General features: G+C 49.8%; 1 protein-coding gene across 5 annotated transcripts in view; it reads right to left on the bottom strand.

The window, feature by feature from the left end:
• The window catches only part of CCDC180 (coiled-coil domain containing 180), a 67,291-nt gene extending 56,146 nt beyond the window's left edge, over nucleotides 1-11,145 (bottom strand). For all 5 annotated transcript variants that reach the window (XM_038552890.1, XM_038552891.1, XM_038552889.1 and 2 more), the window contains exons 1-10: nucleotides 11,072-11,145; nucleotides 10,595-10,662; nucleotides 10,247-10,344; nucleotides 8,810-9,000; nucleotides 5,648-5,736; nucleotides 4,547-4,659; nucleotides 3,588-3,716; nucleotides 3,378-3,488; nucleotides 3,162-3,257; nucleotides 650-813 (exon numbers count right to left, since the gene is read on the bottom strand). In XM_038552890.1, the coding sequence (XP_038408818.1) occupies nucleotides 650-813; nucleotides 3,162-3,257; nucleotides 3,378-3,488; nucleotides 3,588-3,716; nucleotides 4,547-4,659; nucleotides 5,648-5,736; nucleotides 8,810-9,000; nucleotides 10,247-10,315 (962 nt within the window). In that variant the 5' untranslated portion in view covers nucleotides 10,316-10,344; nucleotides 10,595-10,662; nucleotides 11,072-11,145. The remainder of the gene's footprint in view (nucleotides 1-649; nucleotides 814-3,161; nucleotides 3,258-3,377; nucleotides 3,489-3,587; nucleotides 3,717-4,546; nucleotides 4,660-5,647; nucleotides 5,737-8,809; nucleotides 9,001-10,246; nucleotides 10,345-10,594; nucleotides 10,663-11,071) is intronic.
• Between the last annotated feature and the right edge of the window lie 2,499 nt (nucleotides 11,146-13,644).

Here is a 13,644-nt window from a genome sequence, read left to right as displayed (position 1 = left end):
CAGATGGGCCTCCCCTGCCCAGACCCACAGTGCAGATGGACAGACATTCTTTGGCATCCATCCTCCATGGATACCATGGCCCAACGAGCAAAAGAAAGCCTTGCTTGTTGGCCGGATTAACAAAAATGCCACCTGGTGGAGGAAGCATGGAGATAGGCCTTCTCCCTCCCTCCCAGAGGTGAAACTACCAGAGGCCAGGAAGTACTAATGCCCAAGGGAGCACCATTCTCAGCTCAGTACTACAGGGTTACATGTAACAGTAGGATGGAAATTGGACAGATAACAGGCAGATGTTTTCAAACAATTGGTACTGTGCTCAGAAAATGCTTATGTGATAATGTTTATGAAGAAAATAAGATATAGAGCGACATATGCAGTGTGGCTCTAAAGAAGGTTGGGAGAAAATATACCAAAATATCAGCTGTGCTTCTCCCTGTGGTGAGAGATTAGTAGTGATTTTTAATTTCTTCTTTACATTGTTATCTACTGTACCTTAAAAAAAAAAAAAAAAGAGCACATGGTTTTACCCCCGCAAAAGAACAGCAGCATTTTGGAGTATGGAAAATAGGAGGGCAGGGCCACCTGCTTGCTGTGCCAGCCTTCCAGGTGGGCCAGGGAAGAGCTGCGGGCAGTGCGGGCAGTCACAGACCTGAAACTCTGCACCAGCACCTGCTTCTTGAGAGCCTTCCAGGCGTCCACCAGGCTCTGCCAGCGACGGTGGCTCTTGAGCTCCTGCTGCAGTGTGGCCTCCATCAGGTTGATGAACAGCTGGGCGATGGCCCTCCGGTTGGCCAGTAGGGCTTGGTTTATAACCTGTGGTACAGGCAGGCAGGCTCTACACGAGGCAGAGGCTTTCCAAAGTGAGAACTGGGCTGGGTTGGAGAGGGATGGTGGGGGGCTGCGGCAGGGGGCCAGGTGAGGTGCAGGCTGAGGGCGTGGAGCCTAGTGGGGCTGAGTAGGGCTGTGGCTGCATCTGAGGGACACTGAGGGGTCACTGGACACTCGATGAAGTTGCCAGGGGCTGAGCAGCTCTGGTCAGTGACAGGGGTCTTTCCTGAAGGCTTACCTATGAATCCTGACTTACCTATGTACCTTCAATCCAGTCCCAAGACCATATCAGATTGTTAAAGAAGCTGGTTTTAGTTCACTGGAGATAAGCACTCTCATGGGCTCTTAGTGTTTAAATGTTTGGGTTGGGTTTTTTGGGTTTTTTTTTACGAATTTGTTCCAAAAGCAGAATGCTCATGCCATCAGGGACCAGTCACATTTGGTTGTGAGGAGAATGAAGACCCAATTGCCAAATGAGGCCAGAGCTAGAACGTTCTTCCACAATCCTCCCAGTGATCCTCCCCTGGGCATCCTTGGCAAGGCAGTGGGGACAATTCTTCATTTTTGTGGCACTGTTCTGCCACTGAGTAGCCTTCCCCCTTTCTGAGAGCAGTCTCTCCCATGGCCCCCAGGAGTGCAACAGCCAAATGTCCCCATAACTGCCCCAAGCCCTCAAGGAGCCCACCTTGGAGCAAGGGTGAGAACCTGCCAAGCTCAACAGGTAGAAATCCCAGTAACAATTTTCACTGGAATCTGAGGTTTGTTGTCAGCTATACTTCCTAGCTGGGGGGCACTGGCAGGTTTTTCCTAAGCCTCCAATTCTGCTGCCATCGTGTGAGGCTATTGCTATTGGCATCACAGGGATTTTGTGAAATTAAATGAGATAGATGCACGTAGACTAAGTAGCCAGTGCTAGTTGTTATAATGAGTAAAATAAGCATGTGGAAGTCAAGCAATGAAACATCCCTGGGATGCTGCTAAATCTGACTCCCCTAATAGATCCATTGGATGAAAGTTAGGCACTCTTGCTTGTCTCACATGACCACGGCCACTGCTAAGCTCTCTTTTACCACCCCCTTCCCCCAACAGGTATTGGTCTTTAAGGATCATTCCTCCCATTTTATGGACAGGGAGTTCAAGGTACAAGAACGGACTTATTTCAGGAGCTTGTATATCTGGGTAGTGGAGCAGGGGGTCTGTGTCAGCATCCTGTCTGTGCTTTGCCCAGGACTCCGAGGTGCAGACCTGACCCAGAGCCCCTCTGGGATTCTGAGCACTGTGCTCCTTTCACCCTGTGACTGCCAGGAGGCCCATGATCTGGCAAGCCCTGCTTACTGCAGGGGACCTGGAAGCCCATGCAAGCAAAATGTGCTCCTGAGTAGCCAGAGGAAGCAACAACATGGATGGGCATAGAGGGTGAAATGCTAAGTAAGTCAGACAGAGAAAGGCAAATATCATATGATTTGACTCATGTCGAATTTAAGAAACAAAACAAATGAATAAAGAAAAAAAGAGGCCTAAAACCTCCCAGATTCTTAATATAGAGAACCGGTGGTCACCAGAGGGGAGGTGGGCAGGGGGTGGGTGAAACAGCCCAAGGGGATTAACAGCGCGTTAGTCACGATGAGCACTGAGTGATGAGTGATGTACGGGATCGCGGGATCACGGTACTGAACGCCTGGGACTGACATCACACTGTGTGCTAATTACACTTGAGGAAAACACGTACATACGTACATAGGTGTCCTTTCACATGGCGGGGGAGTCAGGCTTAACTCTGCCTTTGGAAACATTTTGGACAACCTCAAATTTCTTGTTTTCTACACCCAAAGAACGCAGCTGGGCAAGGGTGGGGTGTTAACAGGGAAGCAGCAGGGACAGAGCCAGGAGGTAAACATGGTTTAGCAGTAGACACTGACAGCCCACAGGAAGGCAGATGAGAACCACTAGAAAAATAAACAGAGCAGGCTGGGGTCGCCGAAGAGGGCACAAAACCACCCTGAGGGCAGGACAGCTCCATCATCCAGCACCTACTGCACTGCACCCAGGTAAGCTGAGACGGGGCCCAGTAGTGCTTGTAAAATCATCAGTGCTCAAACCAGTGACACTGGGCTAGGTAACTGGGATTAAGACAGCAGGGATGGATGCCATGTACTTTAGAAAGATTTCTATTGAGGGTACTTAATTCCGGTTCTGAACCCAAGTGACCAGCTTGAGTTACTTGGAAATGTGACCCATGAGAAAACCATCATTCCTGAGACATAGGGCTCTGGGGCATCCTCAGGTCCTGCTCCACCTGTGGGCTGATCCCGTAGTACATGCAAACCACTCACCATCGCTTCCTTATTTATCAGCCCGTACACGTCGGGCTGCACGAGGTAGGATGTTTTCTCTATGATTTCCATGTATTTCTTCAACACGCTTTTGAGCTAGAAACAAGGTGCCATTGTTAGCGACTCTCTTTTCCTGGAGACCTACAAGGATACAGACGAGGCCTCACACATCCCACAGGTGAAAACCACCACAAGCCCACCTGCAGGCCAACTCACTTTATCTGCCCGAGAGAACTCGGCCTCATGGAGGGCCTCATCCAGCTTCTTGATCCCCTGCTTCTGGAACTGGAACTTCTCTGCCACCTGCTCCCACAGCTCCAACAGGGTCTATGCCAAGAAGCATAGGGTCAGGCTAGGAGGACACATGGCAGGGAAGGAAAGAGCAGGACCTGGGTGGGACGGGCCTGGCCACAAGGGAACCCCTACTTGGATGGTGTAGTCTTCGAGGTTGGTGTTGCTTTCCACCTTTTTGAAGAGTTGGTCTATGTCTTCATTAGACTTGGCCAGCTTTTTTAAAAGAAGTATTCCTGGCTCCAAGATGAAGGGTTCCATTTCCTAAAACAGGCCAGTAGGGCAATGGCCATGGTATTGACACCACCAGGATGGGTTGAGGGGGGAGTGTCCCTTCCCCACCACCCTCTACCCTGTGATGGGGAAGTGTCAGGTGTGGTCCTGTCTCAAACTGAAAATCATTACCTAGGCCTGAGGAGGTATGGTGTACTAATTAGTTCACAGCCTGAGCACAAGGTCAGGCACCATTTATTCAGTGCTGGGTGCTCTGCTCCTGGCTGAGCCCTTGTCCTCAGACCCACTTGGTCCTCATCAAAACCCATGAAGTAGGTGCTGACATCAGGCCAGACCCGTGGTTGGGACTTAAATATTCATTAAAGAAGTGGCCAGTGATAGAATTCCAAGTTTACTTCCAATGAGGAAACTGGGGCTCAGTTATGTTGCACAACCAAAGCCACAGAGTCATGGGCAAAAGTAGAGCTCATATACACCTGGGACGGATGAGTGAAATCACGACTGGCTGGGAGTGGGAAGACGAGTACCCCCCAGCAGGATTGAGCAGGGAGCTCAAGGGCTGGGCTCTGGCATCAGCCCTGGAGCCCAGTTCCCACCTGGCCCCTTATGTGCCAAGTCATGCGAGACCTTCTGGGTCTTACCTGTAAAGTAGGAGTAAAAAGTACCTGACTCAGAGAGCTGTGCTCATAACAAGCACTAATGATGAGCCACTCAAACATGGCTACTCTGATTCTGTCTACACCACTGTGAGCCACTCAGGACCTCTGAGCTGGAGGAGAGGGGTTAGGAGGGTGGGTGCAGTGACAAGCCCACCTTGGGAATGGCCCGGGAACAGAAGGGGAGAGAGGGAGGACTCTCACCATCCCAATCTGAGCAATCTCCTCCTTAAAGCTCCCCAGAGCATTCTCGTAGCCTTGCCTCTTAGAGTCTACACCGGTGGTCCCCAGGGAGGTGGCGCAGATCCTCTCAGGAACTGGGGGAGAACAACAGAGGTGAGGAGGCTGCCCTCAGAGTTTCAAGGCAAGAAGAGAGTGCCCAGGAAAAGTCAGCAAGGCAGAAAATGCCTTGGTTCAGGAGAATGACCCCAAAACCAGGCCACAGTGTCAGAGGCTTAAGGAAAAAGGAGAAAAGGTGATCCCTAAGCGTTATAAGAAACGAAGTCTCGCTTCAACAGTTAAATGCCAGAAAAAATTTCCAAATGGTACGTATAGGATGGGACCATTTATGTTAAAAAAAAAAAAGTTTTATGGAAGCAAATACATATACAGATAAGAATAACCAACACTTAGATAGCACTTACCAAGTACCAGGCATTGTTCTAACTCAACTAGCACTCCTGAAGAGGCCGAGAGGCAAGTTCTATTTTATCAGCCTCATTTTACAAGTTAGGACACTCAGACATGGGGGATAAAGAACAAACACACTCAGTGGCTGAGCAGGGATTTGGATGTGTGCTCTAGGGTGTGCGTTCCTGCCCTGTGCTCTGCTGTCCCCTGAATCTATGTGGGAACCTCAACACCATATGCCCCATGTGGTTTCACAGCGGGTGACACTCTTGGGAGGAGAAGCAGTGCTATGTGAAGGGAGAATCTTTACTTTCTGCTTATTTCCTTCTTTTGTTTTTCCACAATAAGCATGTACTAGGGGGTGCCTGTTATAAGTTCAAACCCCACGTTGCGTGTAGAAATTACTTATAGTGAGCATGTATTATTTTTTTAATCAGGAAGAAAAAGAGCCTTCCTCCATAGTATGAAGACAATGTAGACTGAGATCCTCTTGTGACATTGCAGTAAAGCAAGCAACATCCATTACTGATTTTCATCAGTAAATGCTGAGTGTGCAGAGCCGCTTGCTCCCTCCCTAGCTCCCTGCATTGAGGAGAAGGCCCAGGAGAAGAGGCTCGGGCAAGGAGGCGGAGGGGAGAAAGCCAGGCCTGCTCTCAAGGTTGAACAGAGGCTCACCGATGGTGTCCATGAGGCCCCGGACTTCTCGGGCAGCAGCAGTACTCTCACTTTCTTGAGATTTTTTCTTCTTGATCATTTCCTTTTCCCTGAAGTACAAGCAGAGAAGACAGTAAACCCCCAGCTGCCTCCCCCACACCAGGGCACCTCTGGCACAGAAGGGAATCTTCAGAGGGATCCTGGGTATTGGCGATAACCGAGGCCTACCCCGTCCCAGACAGCCCTGAGGCTGTACCCATCTCCCAACAGACACTGCCCGGGCATCTACTGCCAGCAGGCTCCACGGTCCCTAGACAGGTAATCAAAGTCTGCTTCTGCTCTGGCTGCAAACCAAGTGTGGGTAGTAAGCAAGAGCCCTTTCTCCATGGGGAAACTGAGGACCAGAAGGGGCGTGGCCAGCCTGGGAAAGCCAGGCCAGTGCTAAGCATTTAGCATTTGCTCCTTCAGTAACCCATCCTATGAGGCATTTGGGGTAACCCCATTGTGCAGGATGGGGGAGGGGGCTTAGAGAAGTCACGGTACAAAGCAGAGCTGAGACTCCTAGACCCATATGTGAGAGGCCAAGGTCCATGGTCCATGGGGTTTCAGCATGGGAGGAGAAAGCTAAGACCCTGGGTGGTCAAGCATCTCAGCAGGGAGGACCAGGGTGGGTGAGCATGACCTTAGCTTTGGAATAACACTGTCTACAGGACAAGCAGTATAGAAACACAACAGGTCTCAATGACACCTGTCATGCCTCAGGGCCCCCACATGTGCAGTGCTTTCTACTCATTTCTCACGCAGTCCTCACTGCAGCCTTATTAGCGAGGAAGATCACAGGGCCTGGGCTGACCCTCCAGAGGTGGGTTTTTCTACCTTGTCAGTTAGGTGCCCATGGGAGCCCCAGGTACTCTGACTACAGGAATGCTGATGGCTCTGGCTTCTCGGCCACTTGACCCAAGAACTTGACACTGGTGCTGTTCTATCCCTACCTTGGGCTCCTCTTCCACTCACCCAGAGGCCCTGCCCTGGGTGATGGAACAAACTGGTTGGCTTTGGCTGGCTGAATTTTCAAGAAGGGGACAAGGCCCTCCAGAGAGATGCCAATGCTGAGTCAGTGACCCTAGTCATTTGAGGGCAGCATAGCCTGGCAGGTTACAAACACATCTTTCTTCCTGCCACAGGCCACAGGGAGTTGTCCTCTGGATCTGTGTCCAGGGCAGAGCTGTCTTTGTCTGTTCCAGAAAACAAGCACAGCACAGTGCCAGCACCTTCCATGAGAAGTGCCTTTCTTAAAACACTGTCCTGTGGGGCAAAAAGCTCCTGACTGATGCTCTATCTGGTTATGGGATAACGGGCGGTCCTAGGCTAAACCCTGGGGAAGCAGGGATTGGTGGGAGGCACAGGTAACTCTCAAGTCAGCTGAGAGGGGGCTTAGACCCTTGTGGGAGTCAGAGTTACAGCCAGGCTGCAGGACAGTCCTCCTGGGAAGTAGGGGTATGTCGGCTGGCACCCACCTCTGTGCCTCTGGATCCATGCACTGGGCATCAGGTACAGGGCCTAGAGAACACTGACTTCTAGTCTGGGCTTCGGTGACCAGTGGGTTTGTCCATCTGGAGGTAGCTAAGGGTGCTGAGGATCATAAACCTCAGGAGAGGGACACATGGGTGGCTCAGTGGTTGAGCACCTGCCTTTGGCTCAGGTCGTGATCCTGGAGTCCTGGGATCAAGCCCTGCATCTGGCTCCCCATAGAGAGCCTGCTTCTCCCTCTGCCTGCGCCTCTGCCTCTCTCTCTGTGTCTCTCATGAATAAGTAAATAAAATCTTAAGAAAAGAAAAAGAGAAGAGAGAGAAAATAAAAGAGAAGAGAAGAGACAGAAGAGACAGAAGAGAAGAGAAGAGAGAAGAGAAGAGAAGAGAAGAGAAGAGAAGAGAAAGAAGAGAAGAGAGAGAAGAAGAGAAGAGAAGAGAAGAGAAGAGAAGAGAAGAGAAGAGAAGAGAAGAGAAGAGAAGAGAAACCTCAGGGGAGATTTCCCTGGGAAAAGTCAAAGGTAGGTCAGGGCAGAGACCTTTACCCAGCATTGGCTCAATCTCTACCCTAAAGTAGGTGAGAGAGAAAACAAAGGCAGGGAGAGAAAGACTGACTTCCCCTTCAGAGCCCCAGACCAGGGAAGGGTCTATGGCTTGTGCAGAGTTTGGAGAGCCAAGGGAAGCTCAGCCCCAGTGCCCTGGTGAGGTAGATGCAGATTCTCTTTTTCCTCTTCTTTCCTTTTTCCCTGTTTGAGGAGTCTGAGCTCAGGGAGCTCAACTGGCATGCTCAGGAATCTCAAGTTCAACTTCTAAAAGTGGAGGTTCAGAAGGAACTCCCAGTCTCCAGCCCCAATACCATAGCCGCCCATCTCAAGGAATGGCGCCTCGGTTGTCCACACAAGTGCTCAAGCCACAGACCTTGGACTCTCAGGAGCCCACTCCTCCCATCCAATCCACCTCCTAGTCTGGTGGGTTCTGCCTCCAAAATATATGTGAAGTACCCTACTCTCTGTCTTGCGGCCCCACCAGGCTTATAGTGACAGCAGCAGCCTCCTCTCTGGCCTCCCTGCCTCTTCTTGCAGCTCCCCACATTCTGCACACGGCAGCCAGAAGGCCTCAAAAAGGTAAATCAGTGCTCACTCAGTAGTCCAAAATCCTGACTGTGGTCAGCAACCCTCTCCTAGCCTCATCTCCCACCCTTCTCCTCAGGCCCACTGACTTCTTCAGCCTTCTGGATTGGACTGAGCTCTTCCTGCCTCAGAGCCTTGCCCCATGCTACCCTTCCCTCATCCTCTGGTCTCAGGGGCTTTCCTGACTTCTGGGCCCCCATTCATCCTCTGGGTCAGAGCCTTCCCGCCATTGGGGGGATTTGTTTATTTATTTACTATCAAGGCCTCAAGTTCCAGGAGAGTGGGATCCCATACCCAGCACCCAGCCCTGGCACTCAATCAGTAATTACTGAGGAGGAAGGAAGAGGAATGGAGGGAGAAGCCTAGAGTTCTGCAAAGGAGGTGCTGTTACTTCTCTCTTTCTGAAGAGGTACCAGGGACTTCATTCCTACTTGGCCCTCATCTTGCATGAGATCTTTCTGAGTCTTTGAAGACTCTGACACACCTCCAGTGTGTGGAGGTGCAGTGTTGACCACAGGACCTACCTGTAGAGAACAGGGTTTTCTGTGATCCAGTCATTGGGTAGGCTGTGTGCCCACTTCTGCTGCCGAACAGACAACATCTCCCCTTCAGGGATATCCATCCTCTTCATCAAGGGCTTCTTGCCATTTTTTGGGGTCATGGACCGCTCCACAGCATGCTTCCTGGTGGACGCCAGAGAGCGGACCAGCTGTGCCTGTATCCACAAAAGATCCCAGTGGATTCTCCAAACATCCCAAAACATCCACTCCCCAGCACCCTGGCCTGTCTCATAAGGTCATGGGGGAACTTACCAGAAGGAAGACACTTTGCAGGGAGGCCTTTAACCCCAGGGTATTTGCCATGCAGGCACCCCACCCCCAAATATTCAGCCATCTAGAAAGATATCTCTTAAGAAATTTTAATGAGGGCCAAGACGCTTATGCCAGCATCTTTCATAATCACAAGGAATTAGAAAAATGGGGCTGTACAATTTTAGGGGACTGGTTGAGTAAACTTGCCATGTCCTTTCAATGGAATGTTAGGTATTTATTAAGAACAAAGGCTTTTTTTATGACATGGGGAAATGCTTTTGATATACCATAAAACATATCAATTAAAAGCATAAATTAAAAATTATAACCAAAATTATACAGTATGATTTCAAAACTTTAAACTCTTAGAAAAATGACCCAGAGAAAGTGTGCTAAATGTGAAGAATGGTGTGTTGCTTCCAGGCAGCAGGATCATGTGAGTAATTTGTTTCTGTGCTCTCCTTATGCTTGTACAATTTCCAAGTCTTCTACAGAAAGCATTATTTAGGGCTTAAAGTAGGAATGAAAACTCCCTTTTAAATAAGCAGTTACAGAACTTCAAAGGAAGGGTTCAAGTTTGTGTGTTTCTTTTAAGATATCTTGTCCGTGCAGTTTTTTATAGGCTTTTTATAGACAACAAGGCAATCCCAGCAACCTATATGGTTGTCAAGAGGGTATTACTTGAATACGTTATGGTAAGTCCTAGATTAACAATAAGGCAACCTCTCAGCATCCTGAAATACATGACTGCCTCTTGGCATGGGGAAGGTCTGTGTGATACTGTTAATAGGGGAAAAGCAGGTTTCAAAACACTGGCATTGAATCAAACCCATTTTTAAATAGAAAAAAAAAAAAAACTAGGAATGCTTTTGTGCATAGAAAAAGGTCCCAAGATATCCAATGGTTAATTCTGGCTATTTCTGAATAATTTAAGCTTAAATTTAATCTAATTTAATTACAATTTTAATGTAAATTCTTTGCTTTTCAAGAATAGAGATTCTAATTTTGTATTCCTATGTTTTAAGAACCAATAAGAATTATTTTTAAAATGAAAGCAATTTCAAAGCCTTATTTCATTGGATTCCCGGGTGACAAAAGCCTTCAGCGGGAGGAAAGTTTGGGGAGCAGAGAGAAGAGGGTCAGACCTACCTCAGCCTCGAAGATCTGCTGGTAGAGTTTCCCGCTGGGAACCTGGGTCACCTTCCCCACTGAGGACATCTTGACCTTGGCTGCTGGCCTGGACACTCCTGTTGGGAATTCATTGTCCAGGAATCCTGTCTGGGGTTTGATCTCTATTCTGACCCACAGAGGTTGAAAAACTGACACCCCAACCCCAGGACAAGTCCTCTCTGCCTAGGACCAGACCCATCTAGGCAACCCGGCTGGGGCATGACCCACCCCACTGTCTGAGTGAAAGCATGGGGTTCCGCTCAGGCATCGGGGTTTTCATTTTAAACAAAAAGAGGGGAGGGGCAAAGAAGCCAAAAGGAAACAAACCTCAGGCAAGAGCAGAATTCAGAGAAGGCAGGCTCTTCCAGCCCCGCAGGGTTCAAATCCCAGAGGGACTTTGGGGGCAGAGATGAATGACAAATTATTGTTTTGTGCTTCACTGTCCCAAGCTTTCCTGGGAAAAGTCAGCATGCCCAAGGTGTCCGCTTGGATTTCAACCTGGCCTTGAACTCCCAACCTGGAGCTCAACGCGGTTACAAGGACCCTTGCCGGGCCCCCTCCGCCACTCCCCGCCAAGAGTGGACACAGAGAGGGGGCACCGGAGGGAGGGCGCAGCCTGACTCTGGCCATGCTAATTAGGCACCTACTGTATGCTGAGAAGACCCAGCAGGCCCCTCTGAGCCACCAGCCCCGCCAGCCTACGGAGGAGCCCGGGGGTGGGGGTGGGGGTGGGGGCGGTCCCCGGCCTGGCCCTCTGAGCCCGGCCGAGGGGGAGGCCCTGAGCCCCGGCGCCCGGCATCCCACCTGCAAAAAGGCACCACTCCGGTCAGCCAGGCCCGATCCAGCCTCAACTGCAGCTGGACGCACTTGGTCTCCAAGGCAACGCAGAGGGGGGAGCCCCGCCGGCCCCGCCCTCACTTCCTTTCCGAGGTGGGCGGGGATTGCCCGCGGCCCAGGGAGCCGAGCCCTGAAACTGTTAGAAACCCGAGGGACGCCTGGGTGGCTCAGAGGTAGAGCATCTGCCTTTGGCCCAGGGTGTGATCCCGGGGTCCTGGGATCGAGTCCCACATCGGGGTCCCTGCATGAAGCCTGCTCCTCCCTCTGCCTACGCCTCTGCTGTGTCTCATGAATGAATAAAATCTTGCAAATTGAACTCCAATTAAAAAGGAAAAGAAAGAAACCCATTCCTCCTTGCCAGTTCTTCCTGGGTGCCAGGGGACACCTCAGGAGCCTCCAGAGCAGCACGCTTAATGTTCTGAAACTGAAAGAGAACAGGAGCTGTAACTCCCAGCCATGGTTGTCAAGAAAATCCATCCCATCTGCTTTGCTAGGTTAAAACCAACCTGTGCTGTCAACTATGAGCACAGTGCTTGGCTGTAAGAAGCTGAATGCATCTCTAAAAAAGACCATCTTCTTGAAGATGAAGTGCTCAGAATTCAGGCCTCAGGCTTGTCTGGAATTAGGATGAAAAGATTATTTTCTAAAACTCTGAGTTCCATTCATCCTCCTCACCACTAACTACCCCATAGCCCTCCTACCACCACTCTGCCCTGCCCTCTCTCTGGCTCAGAAGTCCCTCACCAACTCTGCAGCCCCTGCCAAGTCCAACTCCCAGTCCTAGATGAGCACAGAGGCCCCCACGTCTGGTTCCCACCCGGACCCTTCCTGCTTCAGCCAACTCTCCACTCTTCCTGCATATGCCCCCTCGCCCTGCTCCCCCGGCCTCCCTCACCCTGCTCCTCTGCTGGCATCCACACATCCCAGACCCAGCCAGCCTTCCACTACCAGTGGCAAGTGTCCCGGCCACTCACTTCCCTCACCCCCTGGCCCCTCTCCTGTCTCTGGATGTGCGTGTATGGTGGTTGCTGGCAAATACCGGAGTTCAGAACATCCAGAGTAGGTGTTTCCTGAAGGGCAGGTATATGGTCACTAATTCTGATTCAGCTTCAGTTGCCCTTCGCACAGCATCTTGCACGTGGTTCAGACACAGTGACTATTCCCTGGGTAAATGCATGCATAGCTGGAATGTCCTGATCTGACACTCCTAGAGTTTGTCCCTTTCCCACACAGCCAGCCAGAGTCCTACATGGCCAGACCTGACAACACGGGGTTATCGCTGAACCTGACTTGAAGGTTTTCTGCGCTTTGTGAGGTACCTAACTTCCAAGAAAATTCCTCCCCTTAGCAGAGATCTCTGTCCCAATTGCTAGTAAATGCACCCTATTACAACTTCCTACAGCAAGTGATCATTCCATCCAGACTAGTTTCAGAAATTAAAAAACAGTGAGTAGAAAACCCTTTTATTCCCCTTTTTTGGTCCTGGGTTTTATTAACAAGGTGAAATATTGAATTAATTTTAGCTGGAAAAAGAGGAAAGTGTCGATAACCGAGGGAAGGGGTGAAAACCACAGTAAAAACTAGGACATGTGGGAGCACCTGGGTTAAGCATCTGACTCTTGATTTCAGTGCAGGTCATGATCTCAGGGTCCTGGGGTTGAGCCCCATGTCAGGCTCTGCTCCAGGCATAGAGCCTGCTTAGGATTCTCTCTCTCTCTCTCTCTCCCTCTCTCTCACACACTCTACCCACCCCCCCTCAACAGGAAATGTGCAGGAATTATTTGCAGTCATCCATACCTCTGTCTTGTCTCAGGACATCCTGCTGGCTAGGCCCTTGTACATCAGAAGCAATGTTTTCCCTGTCCAGGTATTTTCTGGATTCCAGTTTCTGGCACATCTATAACCTGGGTTTTTATATATTTTTTACATATACAGATATAAATATGTAGGCACAGATATATCATGTTCAGTGTTTTGTTCTGAGTAAGAAACACACTTATTGTATAAAATATAAAAATATTCCATGGAGAATGTAAAAATAAGACCCATAGTCTCACCACTGAGAATTTACCTCCCTTAACTCCTGAGTTTGGGTCTTTGTGTTTGAATTTGGATCAAACGTGGGAATTTGCGTTTGCCTTTTGGATGCCATTTGCATTGCCCTTCCAACTCTGCAGTGTGATAGCCAGAAGACTAACCAACCAGAGATCACCTGGTCGGTTCCTGCCCCATGTTAGAGGTGGGCAGGAGGTGAGAGACAGGGAGTGGACCTTAGTGGAGTCCTTAGTGGAGCCAAGCCTTTGCACTCTTTTTCTGTACCTCACCATTGTATCATCCCTCTCAGCCTTCACCTTGAAAATGTCTCCTTTCTTTTTTTTAAGATTTTATTTTTAAACAATTGGGTATACCCAATGCAGGGTTCAAAATCACAACCCCGAGATCAGGAGTTGTGTGCACTACAGACTGAGTCAGCCATGCGCTCCAAAAATATCTCTTGACCAGAGTTTCATCTGTTCCTTCCTCTTCCACTGGTCATTATC

Source organism: Canis lupus, chromosome 11 (assembly GCF_011100685.1).
Source record: "Canis lupus familiaris isolate Mischka breed German Shepherd chromosome 11, alternate assembly UU_Cfam_GSD_1.0, whole genome shotgun sequence".
Classification (NCBI taxonomy): domain Eukaryota; kingdom Metazoa; phylum Chordata; class Mammalia; order Carnivora; family Canidae; genus Canis; species Canis lupus.
This window is presented reverse-complemented; position numbering and strand designations above follow the sequence as displayed.